The sequence below is a fragment of the Entelurus aequoreus genome, linkage group LG17 (genome assembly GCF_033978785.1).
Source record: "Entelurus aequoreus isolate RoL-2023_Sb linkage group LG17, RoL_Eaeq_v1.1, whole genome shotgun sequence".
In the NCBI taxonomy this organism is placed as follows: Eukaryota; Metazoa; Chordata; class Actinopteri; order Syngnathiformes; family Syngnathidae; genus Entelurus; species Entelurus aequoreus.
This window is the reverse complement of record NC_084747.1, coordinates 15,988,170-16,010,764: the sequence shown is the minus strand read 5'-3', so window position 1 is coordinate 16,010,764 and position 22,595 is coordinate 15,988,170. Positions and strand designations below refer to the sequence as shown.

At 39.0% G+C, this 22,595-nt stretch overlaps 1 protein-coding gene across 1 annotated transcript in view; it reads right to left on the bottom strand.

Annotated features, from left to right (window-relative positions):
* The window catches only part of LOC133632567 (protein shortage in chiasmata 1 ortholog), a 40,635-nt gene that overhangs the window by 13,698 nt on the left and 4,342 nt on the right, over positions 1-22,595 (bottom strand). The window contains exons 5-19 of the mRNA XM_062025039.1: positions 21,820-21,998; positions 21,576-21,738; positions 18,505-18,610; positions 18,297-18,438; positions 18,144-18,230; positions 13,850-13,985; positions 12,675-12,769; positions 9,763-9,981; positions 9,314-9,688; positions 9,021-9,233; positions 5,156-5,353; positions 5,003-5,095; positions 4,754-4,932; positions 4,619-4,691; positions 1,256-1,319 (exon numbers count right to left, since the gene is read on the bottom strand). Of these exons, the coding sequence (XP_061881023.1) occupies positions 1,256-1,319; positions 4,619-4,691; positions 4,754-4,932; positions 5,003-5,095; positions 5,156-5,353; positions 9,021-9,233; positions 9,314-9,688; positions 9,763-9,981; positions 12,675-12,769; positions 13,850-13,985; positions 18,144-18,230; positions 18,297-18,438; positions 18,505-18,610; positions 21,576-21,738; positions 21,820-21,998 (2,322 nt within the window). The remainder of the gene's footprint in view (positions 1-1,255; positions 1,320-4,618; positions 4,692-4,753; positions 4,933-5,002; positions 5,096-5,155; positions 5,354-9,020; positions 9,234-9,313; positions 9,689-9,762; positions 9,982-12,674; positions 12,770-13,849; positions 13,986-18,143; positions 18,231-18,296; positions 18,439-18,504; positions 18,611-21,575; positions 21,739-21,819; positions 21,999-22,595) is intronic.

The following is a 22,595-nucleotide window of genomic DNA, read 5'->3' as shown; positions in this document are numbered from 1 at the left end:
GATTCAAAAACTATTTTTTCCCGATTCAAAAGGATTGTCTATTCATTCAATACATAGGATTTCAGCAGGATCTACCCCAGTCTGCTGACATGCAAGCAGAGTAGTAGATTTTTGTAAAAAGCTTTTATAATTGTAAAGGACAATGTTTTATCAACTGATTGCAAAAATGTAAATTTCTTTTAACTAATAAATGAACCAAAAATATGACTTATTTTATCTTTGTAAAAATATTGGACACAGTGTGTTGTCAAGCTTATGAGATGCGATGCAAGTGTAAGCCACTGTGACACTATTGTTCTTTTTTAATTTTTTTTATAAACGTCTAATGATAATGTCAATGAGGGATTTTTAATCACTGCTATGTTGAAATTGTAACTAATATTGATACTGTTGTTGATAATATTCATTTTTGTTTCACTACTTTTGGTTTGTTCTGTGTCGTGTTTGTGTCTCCTCTCAATTGCTCTGTTTGTTGCAGTTCTGAGTGTTGCTGGGTCGGGTTTGCTTTTAGAATTGGATTGCATTGTTATGGTATTGCTGTGTATTGTTTTGTTGGATTGATTAATTAAAAAAAATAAATAAATAAATAAATATTTTAAAAAATCGATTTAAAAAAAATGAGAATTGATTCTGAATCGCACAACGTGAGAGTCGCGATTCGAATTCGAATCGATTTTTTCCCACACCCCTAATAAATGTGTTATTATATATGTCTATGCATTTATTTTAAATGTATTTGTTTTTTAATATTTCATTTTACAATTATTTCAATATTTATTTAATCCATTAATTATTGATTTCATGATTTATTTAATTATTTCACGAGCAGAGCTGCTGATTGACAGCTGAGTTTGACAGATAAAATGAATTTGTGAAGTGAATAATGAAAAAATGGAATCAATAATTAATTAAATAAACATTGAATTACCTAAATATACTTTTAAATTAAATGGATTCATGACACTTAATATCAGAATTAATGTATTTAATTCCGACACATTTAAGTAATTATTTGAAGATTTATTATTTTATTTTGTCCCATTTGACCCTCCATAACATCTGTGGACATTTGTGGTATTGAAAAAATGTTTTAATGTCAATTTACAGCTGATGTAAACACGTAAACAACATTTCCTCATAGGAAGATTCATCCTCAAATGTAACTTTGGACAAAAAGTCACCTTCATTATAATGCACATGTGATAAATTCAAATAAATGCTTCCATATTTTCCAGTAGTGGGAGTAAAAACATACCTGCTGACGACACTGGCACCATTGAGCTTGCTCTTGTTCTCGCTTGGGTGAACAGCAGTTACAGCTAGAGGGGGCGACACATTTAAGACAATAATTCATGGCGACACACAACCAGCAATTTTATGGAATTTTCTCACACGTTATGAAAAAACAATTCAAGTGTAGTGGCTCCATCTAGTGGTCTGGCTGGTGAAATACAGTTTCATCAGCCCTTTCAAGGTCCCCAGGCTATTGTGCAAAATTCAATCAATCAATCAATCATAAAATTGCCTTTTTTATGATGTTATGACCAGGTGTGTGCCGATGCAGCAATTATTTGGCGCACTGTGATATGACACAACTGAATATTAGTTAGAAATTGGTCTAAAATCTTTTATTTTCCCTTACAGCCCTCAGATGCTTGCCAAAAATCTAAATTACACTCATTTAAATCGATTGATTGATTGATTGAGACTTTTATTAGTAGGTTGCACAGTGAAGTACATATTCCGTACAATTGACCACTAAATGGTAACACCCGAATAAATTTTTCAACTTATTTAAGTCGGAGTCCACTTAAATTGATGAATGATACAGATATATACTATCATATATACTATCATCATAATACAGTCATCACACAAGATAATCACATTGAATTATTTACATTATTTACAATCAGGGGTGTGGAGGGGGTGGGGGGGGGGGGGTAGGATATGGACATCAAGTAGTGGACATAGAGAGAGAGAGAGAGAGAGAGAGAGAGAGAGAGAGAGAGAGAGAGAGAGAGAGAGAGAGAGAGATCAGAAGGCATAAGAAAAAGGATCTGCATTTGATTGTTTACATTTGATTATTAGCAATCCGGGGAGGGTGTTAGTTTAGGGTTGTAGCTGCCTGGAGGTGAACTTTTATTGCGGTTTTGAAGGAGGATAGAGATGCCCTTTCTTTTATACCTGTGGGAGCGCATTCCACATTGATGTGGCATAGGAAGAGAATGAGTTAAGACCTTTGTTAGTTCGGAATCTGGGTTTAACGTGGTTAGTGGAGCTCCCCCTGGTGTTGTGGTTATGGCGGTCATTTACGTTAAGGAAGTAGTTTGACATGTACTTCGGTATCAGGGAGGTGTAGCGGATTTTATAGACTAGGCTCAGTGCAAGTTGTTTAACTCTGTCCTCCACCTTGAGCCAGCCCACTTTAGAGAAGTGGGTAGGAGTGAGGTGGGATCTGTGGTGGAGGTCTAGAAGTAACCTGACTAGCTTGTTCTGAGATGTTTGGAGTTTAGATTTGAGGGTTTTGGAGGTGCTGGGGTACCAGGAGGTGCATGCGTAATCGAATCCATTACAAAGAATGCCGGGAAAAAAGCAAAACACTCGCCACACTTATCCATGTTTGGCGCATTTTAGCTGCTTGATATTTCTGATTGATTACAAAACTTTAAGGAGGTCGTCATGTAAGTAAACAATGTAGAAGTCTAAACCGAGGATGTCGTTGTGGCTTGTGCAGCCCTTTGAGACACTCGTGATTTAGGGCTATATAAGTAAACTTTGATTGATTGATAAACATTGAGTCGAACTTTCACATACTCTAATATAATATACCGTATTTTCCGGACCATAGGGCGCACCGGATTATAAGGCACACTGGCAAAGAATGGTCTATTTTTTATCTTTTTTCATATTTAAGTCATATTAAAAAAAAGAAATTCCAAATTGAAAACACTTCCTTGTGGTCTACATAACATGTAATGGTGGTTCTTTGGTCAAAATGTTGCATAGATGATGTTTTACAGATCATCTCCAAGCCGCTTTCTGGCAGTAGCTTCATTTGTGGGCGGTCTTATTTACGTAGCTCACCTTCGGCAGCGTCTTCTCCCCGTCATCTTTGTTGTAGCGGTGTAGCGTGCAAGGACGGAAGTGCAAGAAGTGTCAAAAGATGGAGCTAACTGTTTTAATGACATTCAAACTTTACTTTAATCAATAACGGAGCAGCATCTCCTCATCCGGAAACAACAACACCGGAAATGTGTCCCGTGAAAAACCGTCCGACCGGAACTGTAATAACTATAGTTCCTTAGGTGAATAATGTAAACTCACTACACCGGTATGTTTTAGTGCTTTCATGGCGAGTTTACTGACAGATATAAGTAAGAACTTTACACTACTTTATATCAGAAATGGCAACAGCGGAGGATGAATGTCCCATAACAAGAAGATAGAGAAAAAGAAGAAGCATATCGACTATGGTGTCAGCACGGACTACAAAGGTGGATGCGCGCAATTTTTCAGGATCCATGCAGATCCCAAATACAGATCAGCAGGTACCAGAAGTTAAGAACATTTTCTTTTGCATAATATTGCGAAACAAAACACCAGATAATATGTCTTACCTTATACACACACACCATAATAATACTCCTATGTTGAAGCACATCAAACGGGGAAGCCTTTACTTATCTCTTATGTTTGACTGCCATCCACTGGTCACACATATCATTACACCATGTACCAAATAAAATTGCTTCGAGGTGGGTAAGCCCAACCAAACGTATTCCTTACATTAGGCGCACCGGGTTATAAGGCGCACTGTCGAGTTTTGAGGGGGAAAAAAAGTATTTTAAGTGCGCCTTATAGTCCGGAAAATACGGTAATATATAATATATATATATATATATATAATCTAATATAATATCCAAATGATATTAATTAATAATTATATATCTATTATATTAATATAATATAATTACATTAATTAATTATATATCCATTATATTAACATAATATGTAAAAAAAAAATATATATATATATATATATATATATATATATATATATATATATATATATATATATATATATATATATATATATATATATATATATATATGTATATATGTATTAAAGTTAAAGTACCAATGATTGTCACACACACACACGAGGTGTGGCAAAATTATTCTCTGCATTTGACCCATCACCCTTGATCACCCCCTGGGAGGTGAAGGGAGCAGTGGGCAGCAGCGGTGGCCGCGCCCGGGAATAATTTTTGGTGATTTAACCCCCAATTCCAACCCTTGAGTGCCAAGCAGGGAGGTAATGGGTCCAATTTTTATAGTCTTTGGTATGACTCGGTATGTGTATATATAGTTATTTTACATCCAAATTTTTTTAGCCCAATGCGGCCCCTAAGTCAAGAAGTTTGGGCAACGCCCGGTGTAGAATTTTGAGGACAAATTTAGCATTAAAGCTACAGACCCACTAAACGGCGTGTTCCCAGTACAGCCTACTAAAAGCGCTGTGAGGCTAACACACTTTCAAGACGCTCTGAGCACCTTTTAAAAAGTGCTACCTTAAAGAAGTGAACACGTTATGGAAAAAGAAGCAGATACGGACCAGTCAGTTGGCTCAGGTGTTGCATGATTGCAGATGTGCTGTCTTCACAATGAAGTGATATGATGACAAGAATCTGCGGAACGAGGACAAGCGTCAAGACGGGTCGTGTTGTGACTGCACGAGCAGTACACTCACTTTGTCTTTTTGCGTGTCGCCGCCGTTGTGCAGCTGCACCGACATCAGCTGCTGCAGCTCCAGCAGTTTCAAGTTGGCCTCGCCGTTCCTTCTGCTGAGGTAAAGGATGATCTGCAGCCTCCTCAGCAGCTGAGCCAGACTCGGGTCAGCGCTCGTCTCGACTGCCTTGCTCAGGTACTCTTTAGAGCAAAAAAACAACTTTTTTTAGTGTGAACGTGGTGAAGCCATGTCACTGACGTCATCACTGACCCGCAGCGGCGCTCAGGTCACATTTGAACACCAGCTCTTTGGCCATGACCAGCATGTGGACCAGAGCCACAAGACGGAACAGCTGCTCCTGATCTGCACGCAACAGCGGGTTGTGATTCTACGGATGCTTTCAAGTTGTGTGTTTGTGTGTACCTCTGACCAGCTCCCCGCTCTCCGCTTGCGTCCTCCTGCACAGAGCCAACTCCTGCTGTCGCAGCACATAGCGCGTCTGGTCCGGAGCCAGGCGCTCAAAGTCCTTCCAGGCGGGCAGGTTGAGGCCCAACTCCCTGGCAGAGGTCAGACGAGGCTGAGCGAAGGCCAGCAGCTCACGGTAGGCCTGATACTGACTGTCTGCAAAACACATTCTTTAATTAAACTCTGTTGTAGCTACATCGGTCTTTGTGTGTGTGGACATTTCTGTATCACTGATTACCAAGCTATTTACTTTTTGTGAACATTCAAGAAGGACACCATTTTTTGGAGATAATATTTGAGTGGGCCCTGGGTCTCTCTGTAGTGGAAAAGTTGGCCCCTCAAGGTCAAAAAGGTTAACAATCCCTAACTTTAACAAAAAATTTTTTTTTTTAACTCCATGTTCTATACTGCTCGTTAGTGTTGCCATATCTGAGTTATTGTGTAGAAATATGGGGAAATAACTACAAAAGTACACTTCATTCATTAACGGTGTTACAAAAAAGACCAGTTAGAATAATACATCATGTTGGATGTAGAGAACATTCAAACCATTTATTCATTGAATCGAAAATACTGAAATTCCACGACATTTGCAAACAGCTAAAATTATGCACAAAGCAAACTATAACCTGCTAACCAAGAATATACAACAATTCTTCTCAACAAAAGAGGAGAAATATAATCTTAGAGAAAAATGTAATTTAAAACATTTGTTCACACGTACAACACTTAAAGGCCTACTGAAATGATTTTTTTTTTTATTTAAACGGGGATAGCAGATCCATTCTATGTGTCATACTTGATCATTTCGCGATATTGCCATATTTTTGCTGAAAGGATTTAGTAGAGAACATCGACGATAAAGTTCGCAACTTTTGGTCGCTGATAAAAAAAAGCCTTGCCTGTACCGGAAGTAGCGTGACGTCACAGGTTGAAGGGCTCCTCACATTTCCCCATTGTTTTCAATGCAGCGAGAGCGATTCGGACAGAGAAAGCGACGATTACCCCATTAATCTGAGCGAGGATGAAAGATTCGTGGATGAGGAACGTGAGAGTGAAGGACTAGAGCATCTTTTTTCGCTCTGACCGTAACGTAGGTACAAGCTGGCTCATTGGATTCCACACTCTCTCCTTTTTCTATTGTGGATCACGGATTTGTATTTTAAACCACCTCGGATACTATATCCTCTTGAAAATGAGAGTCGAGAACGCGAAATGGACATTCACAGTGACTTTTATCTCCACGACAATACATCGGCGAAACACTTTAGCTACGGAGCTAACGTGATAGCATCGGGCTTAACTGCATATAGAAACAAAAGAAATAAGCCCCTGACTGGAAGGATAGACAGAAAATCAACAATACTATTAAACCATGGACATGTAACTACACGGTTAATGCATTCCAGCCTGGCGAAGGTTAACAATGCTGTTGCTAACGACGCCATTGAAGCTAACTTAGCAACGGGACCTCACAGAGCTATGCTAAAAACATTAGCTATCCACCTACGCCAGCCAGCCCTCATCTGCTCATCAACACCCGTGCTCACCTGCGTTCCAACCATCGACGGTGCGACGAAGGACTTCACCCGATCACCGATGCGGTCGGCGGCTAGCGTCGGATAGCGCGTCTGCTATCCACCTCAAAGTCCTCCTGGTTGTGCTGCTGCAGCCAGCCGCTAATACACCGATCCCACCTACAACTTTCTTCTTTGTAGTCTTCATTGTTCATTAAACAAATTGCAAAAGATTCACCAACACAGATGTCCAGAATACTGTGGAATACTTGGAGATAAAAACAGAGCTTTTTGTATTGGATTCAATGACGTCCAAATACTTCCGTTCTAACGATTGACGTCAGGCGCATACGTCATCATACATAGACGTTTTCAACCGGAAGTTTAGCGGGAAATTTAAAATTGCACTTTATAAGTTAACCCGGCCGTATTGGCATGTGTTGCAATGTTAAGATTTCATCATTGATGTATAAACTATCAGACTGCGTGGTCGGTAGTAGTGGCTTTCAGTAGGCCTTTAAGACCATCAGTATATCAGTATGTGGAATTAAATGATGGAATGGATTAAGCAAATAAATCAAACAATGTACTAATATGATCCTATTCAAGAAACTCTTCAAACTTAAAGTGTTTACAAATTACAAAGAAAAAGAACCATGATAAACATTCTGAATTTATTTCATCCATTCATCCATTTTCTAGATAATCTTATTTATCTCAGTGTATGAAATATAACTTACTTCACTCATTATTACTGATTTAATTTTATTTTTATTACTTATATTGTGAAAACATTGAGAACAGGAAGTGAACAAATGTTTTAGCAATTGCTATGTAAAGGAAAAGGGGTAGGATTAAATAAACGCTGCTTCTTCCTACTCCTTTTCTTACACGTTGAATAGTGAAACTGGGAAATTGCGATGTATCATGCATACTTGCCAACCCTCCCGTTTTTAGCGGGGGAATCCCGATATTCAGCGCCTCTCCCGACAACCTCCCGACAGAGATTTTCTCCCGACAAACTCCCGGTATTCAGCCGGAGCTGGAGGCCACGCCCCCCCCCAAAAAAAGTCTGCCGCAGCTGCGATTGGACCTGACCAGCCTCCGGGTACAAGTACTGGAGTACCAATTGCTTGCCAGGGAAGATCTTCCCCAGGAAGCAAGGATTGACCGGTTTTGGGCCATGCTAGGGAGAGATGGAAGATTCCACAACTCGTGCATTTGATGAAAGCACTTTTGTGCGTGCCACACAGCAATGCATCATCGGAGAGGGTGTTCAGCATGGTTAGAAAAATAGTGACAGAGAATAGAAAGAGGATGGACAATTCAACCCTTAACAAAGCATTGTACTTTCAAGTACAACAATGAGTAGATGAGTGTTGTGTGTGTGTGTGTGTGTGTGTGTGTGTATATGTGTAAATAAATTAACACTAAAATTCAAGTATTTCTTTTATTTATATATATAATAAAATAAAAAAAAAATATATATATATATATATATATATATATATATATATATATATATATATAGCTAGAATTCACTGAAAGTCGAGTATTTATATATATATATATATATGAAATACTTGAGTTGGTGAATTCTAGCTGTAAATATACTCTCCTCTTAACCACGCCCCCCGCCCCAACCACGCCCCCCCCACCCCCGACCAAGGCGCCCCCCCCTCCACCTCCCGATATTGGAGGTCTCAAGGTTGGCAAGTATGGTATCATGTTGCATGCATGCATGTTCCAAATAAACTCAAACTCAACTCAACCCAAATTTAATACAGCACTTACCTTATTCTCATTTTTTATTTCAAGCTTAAATTGAACAAATTATAAATTGTATATTTTATTTACTGCGATGAGGTGGCAACTTGTCCAGGGTGTACCCTGCCTTCCGCCCGATTGTAGCTGAGATAGGCTCCAGCGCCCCCCGCGACCCCGAAGGGAATAAGCGGTAGAAAATGGATGGATGGATAAATTGTGTATTGTATTTACTGCGATGAGGTGGCAACTTGTCCAGGGTGTACCCTGCCTTCCGCCCGAATGCAGCTGAGATAGGCTCCAGCACCCCCCGCGACCCCAAAAGGGACAAGCGGTAGAAAATGGATGGATGGATATTTTATTTAAAATTGTATCGAAACAAGTGATATTTATTATTGTTTATTTTGGACATACCAGAAGGGGGTGTATACGTTTTGATAGGATTCATAGATTTCATTTTGTAAAGCTGACAAGGCCCCTACCATGAGTTTGCTTTCGGGTGCATTCATGTTGCGACAGTGAAGGCGGAGTGAGAGTCGTACCTGTGGCCTGGACCTCCACCACTCTGCTGCCATCATGGGTGAAGCGCAGAGCGTCGGTTGGAGGTATCGCAGCATCAGCATTATTCTGCCCTCTAGTGGCGTGTCCTGATGCCGCAGCGGCGCTCAGCGTCCTCTCTGCCAGTGTACGTGTGTCCTCAGGAGGAGGCTGCTGCTGCTCCTCTGACTCTGTTGCTTTGTCCTGCTGCGCTGGTGCTGATGAACCACAGATGACATTTTAAAATGACAATGCTCTTCTTTGTCTGACCACAAGATGAAGCCAGCTTTAATGTTACCTGCTGCTGGGACGGGAGACACCGGCTGTGACCTCAGCATCATGAAGGTGGTCAGCGGGTCAACTTGCTGATGCGCCGGACGCCCGGCAGCCATGACGCCTCTCTGGTCTTCTTCCTTCACCCCGAAGGCGACTTTCTGCGCACTCTGTTTTGATTGGCTGACGTTCTTCAAACAAGGAGCTGGTACATATCCACTCTTGTCAGCCGTTCTATCAACTTTGCCAGGTTGGATTTCCTTTATGTTGGGAGTGAGTTTTAGACATTTTCTGTCACCGGAAAAGTCTGTTTCTGCTTTTGAAGGGAAAGCAGCATTTTGGGACTCCTCCAGGTGAGGCTGTAGCAGAGTGGTGCTCACCGCTACTGACCAGATGATGTCTGCAGTTAGAGAAGAGTTCGTATCATCAGCGCAGATTTGTGATCGCCTGAGAAATACAAATGGCTGGGCTCACTTGTCTCATCAGGTTCTAGAGACACATTACTGAAATCCTCCAACATGTGGCTGTTGTCATGAAAAGAAGGAAGATCAGCACTCAGCCTCTCCGGAGACTCCCTCCAGCTGCCAAATAACACTCTGGTCTCCAGCTCTGGAGCAAAACTCTCCAACGTTATTAGCATCCATGCTTCGCTCAGAGGCTGGAAGTCAACAGCGGCTTCTTGTAGCTCAGGTTCTGTCAGAACAATACAAAGCTATTAGTGGAGCGCAGGTGATGTCCAAAGTACGCCGGTTTGCGCTTTAAAAAAAGTAAATGAAGTATGGCTTGCATCAGATCATTATTAAATAGGTTATTTTTCTTTGGAATTTTCCAATAAGTCTATGTCATGTCTTTTGATCACGTTTTGTTTGGCTAGGTTCTGTTTGGTTTTTGGACTCTTTTTAGTTCCTGTACGTGCACTCCTGTTTGTTTTTGTTTCCATGACAACCCATTAGTTGCACCTGTTTTGACGTTCGGACTCATGCACCTGTCAACTATTATTTACGCCTGTTCTTTTCAGTTAGTCTGTCTGGCGACATTACTTCTGACACCCATGCTATCCTTTGCTTCCTGCTGATACCATAGTTCATGCTTCATGCCATGCCACAGTAAGACTTTTTAGTTTCATGTTCATAGTTTCTGCCTTTGTGCTAGTTTTGTTTGCATAGCCAAGTTTGTATCTCCGCCTTGTGCGCGCTTTTTGTTCACTCTTTTTTGTTAGAATTAAAATCATGTCTTTACCTTCACGCCATGTCCGGTCCAGTTCTTATGCATCTCGGGAAAACAAACCCCACCATAGTCCACGTCGTGACAGTCTATTATGTTTGATGTGGTTCAGGTTTTACGCCCCCATTTATCCAGGCTTGGTGCTGGGTTTTAGGGTCCCGGGCCATATGCACAAAAGGCAGCAGTGTGTACCATTACACTGTCAAAGCAGAGTTGTCATACTACCGTAATTTCCGGACTATAACCGCTACATTTTTTCCCACGCTTTGGACCCTGCAGATTATAAACTGGATTTTTCTTCGCTAACGACCATAATGTTTTGTGTTCAACAAATAGTTTTCACAGTGTATAGAACACAGACAGAGACATTGAAAAGGCGTGTAATTGTTTGTGCTATAACGCCATCTTTTGGACGAGTTTGTTGACTGCAGGTGCTGTGGGTTGAAAATGTAATGCTGTTTTGTTCCTTGAACCGGAAGTATTCGTCCATCGTGTTTCTGCTCAAAAGTATTCTTCATTCATCACTACAAGCAACATTTGTAAGTTTTACAATAGAACTAAAACAATTCATACCGTATTTTTCGGACTATAAGTCGCAGTTTTTTTCATAGTTTGGCCGGGGGTGCGACTTATACTCAGGAGCGACTTATGTGTGAAATTATTAACACATTACCGTAAAATATTGAATAATATTATTTAGCTCATTCACGTAAGAGACTAGACGTATAAGATTTCATGGGATTTAGCGATTAGGAGTGACAGATTGTTTGGTAAACGTATAGCATGTTCTATATGTTATAGTTATTTGAATGACTCTTACCATAATATGTTACGTTAACATACCAGGCACGTTCTCAGTTGGTTATTTATGCCTCATATAACGTACACTTATTCAGCCTGTTGTTCACTATTCTTTATTTATTTTAAATTGCCTTTCAAATGTCTATTCTTGGTGTTGGGTTTTATCAAATAAATTTCCCCAAAAAATGCGACTTATGTATGTTTTTTTCCTTCTTTATTATGCATTTTCGGCCCGTGCGACTTATACTCCGGAGCGACTTATACTCCGAAAAATAGGGTACCTACTAAACCGTTTCATGTGTGATGTCCGTAGGAGTGTTTTCATGGATATTTGTACGTGCTTGTCCTTAGCATTGGCGAATATGCTAACATGTTTACAAGTGTCTGTGTTAGTATTATTAACTTACAATGGCATTCTTTTTGTAGTGTTTCAGTTACGTAAATTCCCCAAAACGTCACCGTGGAGGTATTGAGTCTGTTTATCTGATTGGACAGCTAGCTTCTCCAGCTTGTGGGTCCATGACGATGACTTCTGTTTTGTTCGATCCGCCCTTTTACTGCCGTGTTACAGGCAACTTTTAAAAACAATTAAGGTATGTAAATAAACATTTACAAATATCTTTTGTGACGATATACAGTATATCTGTGGCTTATAGTCCGGTGCGGCTAATATATGTAAACATATTTATTGGGTGGGTTTGACTTAGATACTCTATACTGCTCCATAGCCCATAACATTAGGTAATATATCAAATAAATAAGTAGTTACAAAATATGAATGCTTGTTTGACAGTTTAGCATGTCTACTGCAGATTAATTTGTGTGTGTTTAATAAATAGGACACTCTCATATCATGGTTATTAGTATTATCACGGTATTGTTAGATCATGTGCTCAAAAACTACTTATACACATACTGAAATCTTTTAGGCAAGTTCTATGAAAATAAAATAAATACATAAACAACAGCTAGCGTCAGTAATGGCTAGCTAGCAATTACAGCGCTAGCTGCTAGCTAGGGATTAGCAGTGACAGCTACTAGCTACATTTAGTGGCACTAGCTGTAATGGGGAAAGACGTTACTGTGCTTTATATTCATGTTAGCATTTAGGTTTGTAATTAGCGTGCAAGTTGCCAGCCATCAATTAGCGGTGGTAGATTCCAGCTAGCTAGCATTCTTCTCCAGGAAATGAGCTTTATCGCTCGTCCGTGAGTTTATAGAACTGCAGTTATCACTCACAGTTTTACAAGAAGAATAATTCTAACCGTGGGGAGTTTTAGTGCAATTTATCATTAATACCGGTCATACCCAAGCAGTAGATCGTGGTCGACCTCAATGCAACAGAGAGAACACGTTTCTACCTGTAAACAGGAAGCTCAACACATAGTCGGGATGCTTCTCCGCCTTCCAAAGCGTCATCTCCATCTGCTGCTGAGCTGCGGCTGACACCAAACAACTGGGTGACCATAAAAACATCATCAAAATCACAAAAAGCATACTCAGACATCTTCAACAATCTAATTATACAAGAGATGCCTTCACTGTAGATTGAGGCCATCAGAGCACTAATGAACATGCTTATTGTGCTTGGACTGTAGTTTGCATCATTCCTGTAGTTCAGACCTGGGCAAATTAAGGGCCTGCCGGACATTCCCACATAATTTTTTTAGATCTTTAAGATGGAAACTGTAGCTGCCATTATGATGTGCAGTGATGTTTTCAAATTACCGCAAGTCTCGCACTATAGAAAGCATTTCAATAGTTGGAATCTGCGCTTTTGCATGATATACTAGTTACTATGGTCATCTAATTAGTTACTATGGTAATCTAATGAGTTACTATGGTACTCTAAGTCACAGCAGCTCAGACGAGGTACCAAGCAGTGTGGGTGGGGAGCGTTTCCACAGTGTTTCCAGAGCGGCCGGCCTGAAATGCGGGTGTCAGGGACAAGCGCAAAAGGAGATTTTTACAACAAAGTTCTAAAGTTTAGTGATATATCAGATTGTAGGTGTTTTTGTTTTTTTTTAGCCTTCACGTTCCTATTTCGCTGTGTTTGTTGCATTTTTGTGGCGTTTCGCTTGATTGTAAAATATGGGGTGTGACGTTCATATGTTGTCAATATTCAGTGTTTTATCCTTCATAGTTAATATTGTAAATGCCACATTCTTTATTTTCACGTACATTCTGGGTGTCTCATTCAGTAAAAAAATTAAAAATTCCATTCCGATTTTCAAGGCGGTCTGTCATAGATTCCTGGGCGCGGCCACCGCTGCTGCTCACTGCTCCCCTCACCTCCCAGGGGGTAATCAAGGGCGATGGGTCAAATGCAGAGAATAATTTCGACAATCATTGGTACTTTAACTTTAACTTTAATAACGTTTTTAGATTTCCCAATCAGACATTATTGTGAGGTTTTGTATTAGTGTTCCTAAAAATAGATATACTGGCCCCCGGACACATTTTTTTTTATCTAAACTTGGCCCCCGAGTCAAAATAATAGCCTATTTGTTGTTTTCAAAGTTACATCCTCACTCACAGTCCGCCCGGCGGAGACAAAGCCTCCCTCTCTAGGTCACACGTCCGTAGTAACACGTGAGACTGGCGGCTGTCAGAGGCAGGAGGCGGAGACAGGGTCACGTCCAGCTCCAAATCCGTCGGAAGAACCACGCGTCCTGCAAGGTAAACGCCAATTCAGGAGGAGAGGAATAAATATTTTTTAAAAATCGAACAAAGTTGGGTTACGCATGACGTTGAACATCTTTTCTCTCACAAGTGGAGGAGATTATTTTTCTCACGCTTGGAGCTCAAAAAACAGTCTCTATGGACACATATTACTGTTAGAAAAAGGGGTGTCCCGAGCTTATATTGATATCAGATAATATCGGTTTGCATCAACATCTCTGATACAAGCAGTCCTTCAGCATGTTTAATTGTGCAAAGCTGGACAGCCAGCTAACATGTAAATGTCCTCCAATAAACACACAATGTTGGTATGTTCTTCTATGTTAGTCAAGTAATTTATTAAAAGGTAAACATGGTAGGCTATAGGCTACTAGGAGCTAGCAGCTACACAACAGCTAAGCACACAAGCTAGGCATATGTAAAAAGGGTCTCTAATTTAACAATATTGCACATTTGCTAATATAAACAAGTATCAAGTAATAATAGTTGCATATGACTTACACATACAAAGTCTCCAAGGCAGAAGCATATTAGAAAGTACCCAGTATCAAACGTGTCCGCATATTCAACTTACTGTGTCATGAGCTAATTCAATTGATTATTATGACGCCATAAAAGAAATTACCACTACCCTTCAATTAAAGACAGCATAAGTCCATTCCAGAGAGGTAAGTTATTAAATGGTTTTCTGTTTGACTCATTTCTAGGGGTGCACAAAAAATTGATTCACAACCAAACCGCAATTCTTATTCATCCCAATTGTAAATCGATTGATAATTTTCAAAAATCTATATATTTTTTAAAAATCTTTATGCAACTGAAAGGAGCTTTTCTAACATTTACCTTGTTTTTAAAAATGTCAATTATAATTATTATACCAAAAAATACATTGCGATAATTGGTTCAAATACAGAATTATGTTGAATCAAGTCTGAATCAAATCATCACCCCAGTAATCGAAGCGGATCAATTGGTGCCCAAAGATTCACACCCCTACAAATTTCACATGATCAAACATTTTCTAACATTCCACACAGCAAAATAATAAAAGTATCTATGATTCTTGCTGATATTGGCTAAATATCAGTATCGGTCCAAAATAAAGCTTCAAATATCGTATCAGAAGTGAAAAAGTCGTATCGGCACACAGACTAAACTGAACTAAACACTAAGAAATCCCTTTTGCATAACAAGGCCCATTTACTTACTACATGTACTTACTGTAAGAAAGAAATGTGGGTGTTGGCCTCAGAGAAGGAGGTGTATCATCACATGCTGTGTGGGTGTCAACCTCATTATTTATTTGTATCACCCCCATGAGCTGTAATATATTACTGATGTGTGACATGTTGAAGAAATTCCACTACTGTTTGTGATATATTTAGTTTGCCCCATGAACAGATCATCCATATTTCCAATGGCTCCAAGATTAGATTGTGTTAGAGCAGAGGTTCCCAAAGTGCAGCCCAGGGGCCATTTGCAGCAAGCAGCTCATTTTTTTAACGGCACATTATAAAAATACTATTACCCCCCCACAAAAGAGCATACAGGTGAAATGTAATGAGATAAAGTTGCATTTGACCTTAATAACGCAAAGCTGCCATGCAGACTTTTTGGTTCTGGAAAACTGTCATTGCTCAAAATATAACAATACCGTAAATGGAAATCATTGTTGCTAAGAATTGACATATTTAAGGCTTCAATTACCTGGACAAGCGGTAGAAAATGGATGGCTGGGGAAAAGATTGCTTTATTTTTTGTGTTTGCCATAAAAAACAAAATTTTCTATGACAAAAAGAGCATCAAAATAAAAATAAAAACTTATCATCAATATGTACAATATACACACTGCAAGTATATATATATAATGTAGTAACAGACACCTACATAACAATATGTAATATATACAATATACACTCTGCAAGTAATTGGCCCTAGTGTGTGAATGTGAATGGGAATAATTTTTGTTGATTTAACCCCCAATTCCAACCCTTGATGCTGAGTGTCAAGCAGGGTGTCATGTCCGTGTGATCATGTTTTATTTTGGTTATGTTCGGTTTGGTTTTTGGACCCTTTGTGCACTCTTGTTTGTTTTGTTTCAATGACAACCCATTAGTTTTCACCTGTCCTCATGTCACGCACCTGTCTCACGTTTTGCACTCGCGCACCTGTCACTAATCATGTCACTGTTATTTAAGCCTGTCTATTTCTGTTGATCGTCCGGGTGACATTATCCATACTACCCCTGTTACGCCATTGATCACGTGTTCCATGCCATAGATTCCTGCTCTGTCAAGTAAGTTTTTGTTATTAATGCCACAGTCAGTGATTTTAGTTTCATGTTCATAGTTTTTGCCTTTGTGCTAGATTTGTTTTCATTAGCCAAGTTTGTACTTCCGCCCTTGTGCGCGCTTTTTGTTTATTCCTTTAGTTAGTGTTAAAATAAAGATGTCTTTACCCTCACGCCATGTCCGATCCAGCTTTACTTGCATCTCGGGAAAACAAACAACCCATTGTCCAAGCTATGACACTGGGAGGTAATGGGTCCCATTTTTATAGTCTTTGGTATGACTCGGCCGGGGTTTGAATGTTGTCTGTCTATCTGTGTTGGCCCTGCGATGAGGTGGCGACTTGTCCAGGGTGTACCCCGCCTTCCGGCCGAATGCAGCTGAGATAGGCTCCAGCACCCCCCGCAACCCAGAAAGGGACAACCGGTAGAAAATGGATGGATGGATCATCAACGGATAGATCTGAAGTTAATCTAGAGATTCAAGCATTGAAAGTAGAATAATAAAAAATATAAAAGTATAGCTTATTTTTTACATTTTTATGAGTTGCACCCTTTTGGATCCCTATAGAATTGTAGTGGAATATATTTTTAGACTGCCATTGCTAAAAAAATGCTAATGCATTTTTATTTTTTTTTAAATCATGAATCAATTACCTATTTAAGGCTCCAATTACTTCACATCAAATAGTCCCAGGGTTTCCCACACATTCACTTATTTGTGGCGGCCCGCCACGAAAGAATTACGTCCGCCACAAATAAAAAAAAAATTAAAAAATTAAAAAAAATTATTATTATAATTTTTTTTTTGTCCTGTCCAGCTTCTCAGGCAAATCATATAGTTGATGTAGATGCCCATATAGGCTGTTCAGATTTACTTTACAAAAGAGAAGTGTAGGATACTTCTCTTGTTGCCTTATTTGTATTTGACCACTACTGTTTTCTGTTTATTTGTTACTGACTGTGGCAGGACACCTGTGCCTCTGTTTCACTTTATGTTGCTGGTAAATAATATGATTGTAGTAGGCTAAAGTTAAATTATTTAGTATGCACTAATTAAAGGGGCAGAGTTTTAAGAGACATTTTAGCTTTTATATTTTATAAGATATATTTTTTGTAAGAACCACAATTAATAAATATATTTCAGTGAATAACTTATTGTTCAAATCTGTATATAAATATGTACATAAAGTGTTGTAATTATATTGTAAAATGGATGGATGGATGGACGTTTAAAACAAAACTGTTATTATTAATTAGTAAGTATACATTTTTTGAGCCTTTTTAGAGAAAATAATATCATTGTAGTAAATTATGCAAATTACTCGATGATGTCATAGTGACCATGCCCATGGCCACGCCCCCACCACCAGGTATGTTGGCAGTTTATGGGAAACACTGAGTCCACTTAGAACATTTTTGGGGGGGAAATGTTGCATTTTTTGTGCTTTGGTCATAAAAAAACAGAGTTTTCTTAGACAAAAAAGGCATAAAAAACAACAACAAAACAAATAGAAAATAGAAAATGTTTACTTTATATCGGCAGATACATCTGAAGTTTATCTAGATATTTAAGCGTTAAGAAAAAGAAAATTTTTTTTAACTTATTTTTAACATTTTTATGGGAGTCCTAAAGGTTAAAAAAATCTGTATATTGTATTGGTTTTGGGAAAAATAACAATTCAAAACGGCCCGGGATGCTTTGATTTTTCAGTGTCCGGCCCTCAGTTGCAAAAGTTTGGACACCCCTGTGTTAGACCATTGAAGCTACATGGAGCTAACGCCATCCCAGGAGTTGATCTGAGTTATTCTCGACAGTTTGTGTTGCAGAGACAACGTTGTGTGTCCTTACAAGTCGTACCTGCAGCGTCCGTGTCCTTCAGCCAGTCTTCTTTCGCGCCCCACACCGGTAAAGAAAAGGGGGACATTTCCACGGACGCCAAGTCATCTGAAGGCCAGACAATGCACACAATTTGCTTGCAAATTAAATCTAAAAGACAAAAACCTGTGTTACCTTTAGAAGGCACCTCCATGACAGGAAGTTGTTCATCCAGGTGTTCGGCAACGACGTTGAGGTCACAGCAAAGGCTTGAGAAGCTGCTGAGACGGTGCTTGGGAATCTTTGCGCTGTCCAGGAGCTCGGGTAATAACAAAAACTGCAGCAGGGAATAAAACATGTCAAAAGCCAGACAAAAGTACTTGAAATGAGTTTATTTAACTACCTCCTCCTTCGTTAAGGACTCTTTGAAAATGGTCTCGGTGATGTTTGGCGGTAGGTGAGGGCGGCCATGCTTAACGTCAGACGGTCTCTCATATGCGACGCAGTGCCTGAAAGGTTGTCATTGGGGAAGAGAAACAGCATCTTTTCTCAAATAATATCCGGGAACTTTTATGAGCTCAGATACGGTAGAACCTTGATTTACTAACCCCTCTATTGGCAAACTTTCCGGTTTACGATGTGCCAACTATGTCTCTGTGTACGACAATTCATTCATTTTGTGTCCTGCCAGCAGCCAATTTGTGCTTGCTCGTATTGAAGAGACTGAAGGAGCGGTCTTCGTACCACGGCAAGTTTTTTAAATGTGATGAGAACGGATGTTTATATATATATATATACCCAAACAATTTTGTGGAATAGCCTTCATTTCTAAGAACAAGAATAGACTGTCGAGTTTCAGATGAAAGTTCTCTTTTTCTGGCCATTTTGAGCGTTTAATTGACCCCACAAATGTGATGCTCCAGAAACTCAATCTGCTCAAAGGAAGGTCAGTTTTGTAGCTTCTGTAACGAGCTAAACTGTTTTCAGATGTGTGAACATGATTGCACAAGGGTTTTCTAATCATCAATTAGCCTTCTGAGCCAATGAGCAAACACATTGTACCATTAGAACACTGGAGTGATAGTTGCTGGAAATGGGCCTCTATACGCCTATGTAGATATTGCACCAAAAACCAGACATTTGCAGCTGGAATAGTCATTTACCACATTAGCAATGTATAGAGTGTATTTCTTTAAAGTTAAGACTAGTTTAAAGTTATCTTCATTGAAAAGTACAGTGCTTTTCCTTCAAAAATAAGGACATTTCAATGTGACCCCAAACTTTTGAACGGTAGTGTGTATTAAATATATATATATATATATATATATATATATATATATATATATATATATATATATATATATATATATATATATATATATATATATATATATATATATATATATATACATATATATATGAGATGCCGATAAATGTTTTAAAATGTTATATCGGAAATCCCGGGAGACTCACGAATTTCAGTGCCCCTCCCGAAAATCTCCCGGGGCAACCATTCTCCCGAATTTCTCCCGATTTCCACCCAGACAACATTATTGGGGGCGGGCCTTAAAGGCACTGCCTTTAGCGTCCTCTACAACCTGTCGTCACGTCCGCTTTTCCTCCATACAAACAGCGTGCCGGCCCAGTCACATAATATATGCGGCTTTTACACACACACAAGTGAATCCATGCATACTTGGTCAACAGCCATACAGGTCACACTGAGGGTAGACGTATAAACAACTTTAACACTGTTACAAATATGCGCTACACTGTGAACCCACACCAAACAAGAATGACACACACATTTCGGGAGAACATCCGCACCGTTACACAACATAAACACAACAGAACAAATACCCAGAACCCCTTGCAGCACTAACTCTTCCGGGACGCTACAATATACACCCCCCACTACCACCAAACCCCCCCATCTCCCGAATTCAGAGGTCTCAAGGTTGGCAAGTATGATCTAGTATACTCCGGACTGAAGCTGTGTGCCTTCATTGTTTTTGTAGCATGAGGCATGTTTAAAAACTAAAGATAAAGGTGAAGTTATAACACTGGAACGCCCTCAGGAAGAGGTGCTTTAAGACATGGCTAGCTAGTTAGCGGCTAACGCCCATCCGCAATGGGCAGTGTTTTAGCTACTTCTAAATGACTAATCCTTGTCACCATGGCGACAAATAAAGTAAGTTTCTTACAAGTATCATCCCTGCAGGACGAGGAATAGCTAAACATGCTTCACTACACACCGTAGCTCACCGGCGTCACAATGTAAACAAACGCCATGGGTGGATCTACACCTGACATCCACTGTAATGATACCAAGTACAGGAGTGTATCGAGTCGATACTACTATGATTACGTCGTTATTTTTTGACATCACAACATCTTCTTTCGTTTTTTAAAAATTCATATTATGTTTATAAACTCAGTAAATATATCCCTGGACACATGAGGACTTTGAATATGACCAATGTATGATCCTGTAACTACTTGGTATCGGATTGATACCCAAATTTGTGGTATCATCCAAAACTAATGTCAAGTATCAAACAACAGAAGAAGAAATTATTATTACCTTTTAACAAAAGTGTAGATAGAACATGTTAAAAGAGAAAGTAAGCAGATATTAAGAGTTAATGAACAAGTAGATTGATAATTAATTTTCTACCACTTGTTCCTCATAATGTTGACAAAATAATAGACTGGAAAATGACACAATATGTTACTGCATATGTCAGTAGACTAAATTAGGAGCCTTTGTTTGCTTACTTTAATAAACGACAAGTTGTCTTGTATGTTCACTATTTTATTTAAGGACAAAATTGCGATAAGAAACATGTTTAATGTACCCTAAGATTTTTTGTTAAAATAAAGACGATAATGCAATTTTTTGTGGTCCCCTTTATTTAGAAAAGTATCGAAATAATTTTGGTATCGGTACCAAAATATTGGTATCGGGACAACACTAACATATTATATATGCATGTGTGTATATATATATATATATATATATATAAATATATATATATATATATATATATATATATATATATATATATATATATATATATATATATATATATATATATATATATATATATATATATATATATATATATATACACATATATAAGAAAATCTGCACGCATAAAAACCACTCCCTGCTTGCGCGTGTCCTCTTTGCATTACATTTTCCTATTCCTCTCATTCATGCACTCTAAATCATTACTTAAGTCACAAAAGTTTTTACATTAAACCTTTCTGTAGTTTAGGTATTTTAGGGCTGTGATAAAAACGCACGCTCAGGCAAGAAGCCAATTCATTACGACGCCAACACGCTCATGTATTTGAAACATTTCGCATGACTGTGGCATCAACATAATCGTGATATACTTTCACACCCGCCATGTAATTATAGTCGTCATTGCATCACCGGAGCCAAAATAAATGCATGAAATGTTGCACCTGAGTATTGTTTCCTCGGTCATGGCGTCTCCGGGCAGACTCAGCAGGGGGTCTGCAACTGGGAGAGTCCTCAGCCGGGACAGTTTGCTTTTCAAGGCGGGCAAATGTCGTTTGAAATGTGGCAGGAAATCTGCCACCATCATCTCTTCTAGCAGCAGCAGATCTTGCAAAAAGACAAACAAGTTTATACTTTTTTTAAATCATATTTTTCAGCTGACTGATTTGTTGCAGGCTTGAGTCATACCCTTGTTCTTATTTCCGGGATCCATCTGCTCGGTCGTCATCTTGTTAAAAGATTCCCCACACGGATTGTTGACCTCAGACTGAGACCCTATGTCCGGGAGGTCAGGGAGCTCTGCTGAGTCAGCATTAGAGCTAACGAACACCTCCAACTCATATTCGTCACACCCAAAGCCGTGAAATCTATGGAATAATAAAGATTTCATTCAAAACTAGAAATGCACATTCACTTCAAATTGATGCAAACATGACTTTTTCATGATGTCATATGTGTCCGGAGAGCCTGCTGACACGTACCAAACCTGAGAAGAAGCTATCTTCTCCTGCGCTTGTTTACTTTTTAAACGCACACTTTGTAAAACAAACACCAAAAAAAGCCGGCTTCACTACACATCTTAAAATGACCACAACGATCAGTGGGCTAAAAACATGGCAGCCGTTAGTTGATCATTGGAATTTTCTTCAGCGAATATGCTTACCAACTGTAAAAAAAAAAAAAAAAAAACGTCAGTAGATTTTACAGTAAAAACTGGCAGCTCTGCCGCCGAAATTTTACGGAAAAATAAACAGTGGTACCGTTTTTCAATTTACAGTAATGTACTGCAAAAACAAAAATTGTTGATTTGGCGGCAAAAAACTGGCAGCTCATTGGCCAGAATTGTACCATCAAAATAACAATGGTACTGTTTTTCAATTTGAAGCAATGTACTGTAAAAGCAATGACCATAAATATATTTTTCAGTAAAAAACTAGCAACAGTCGTACCGTTTTTCCATTGAC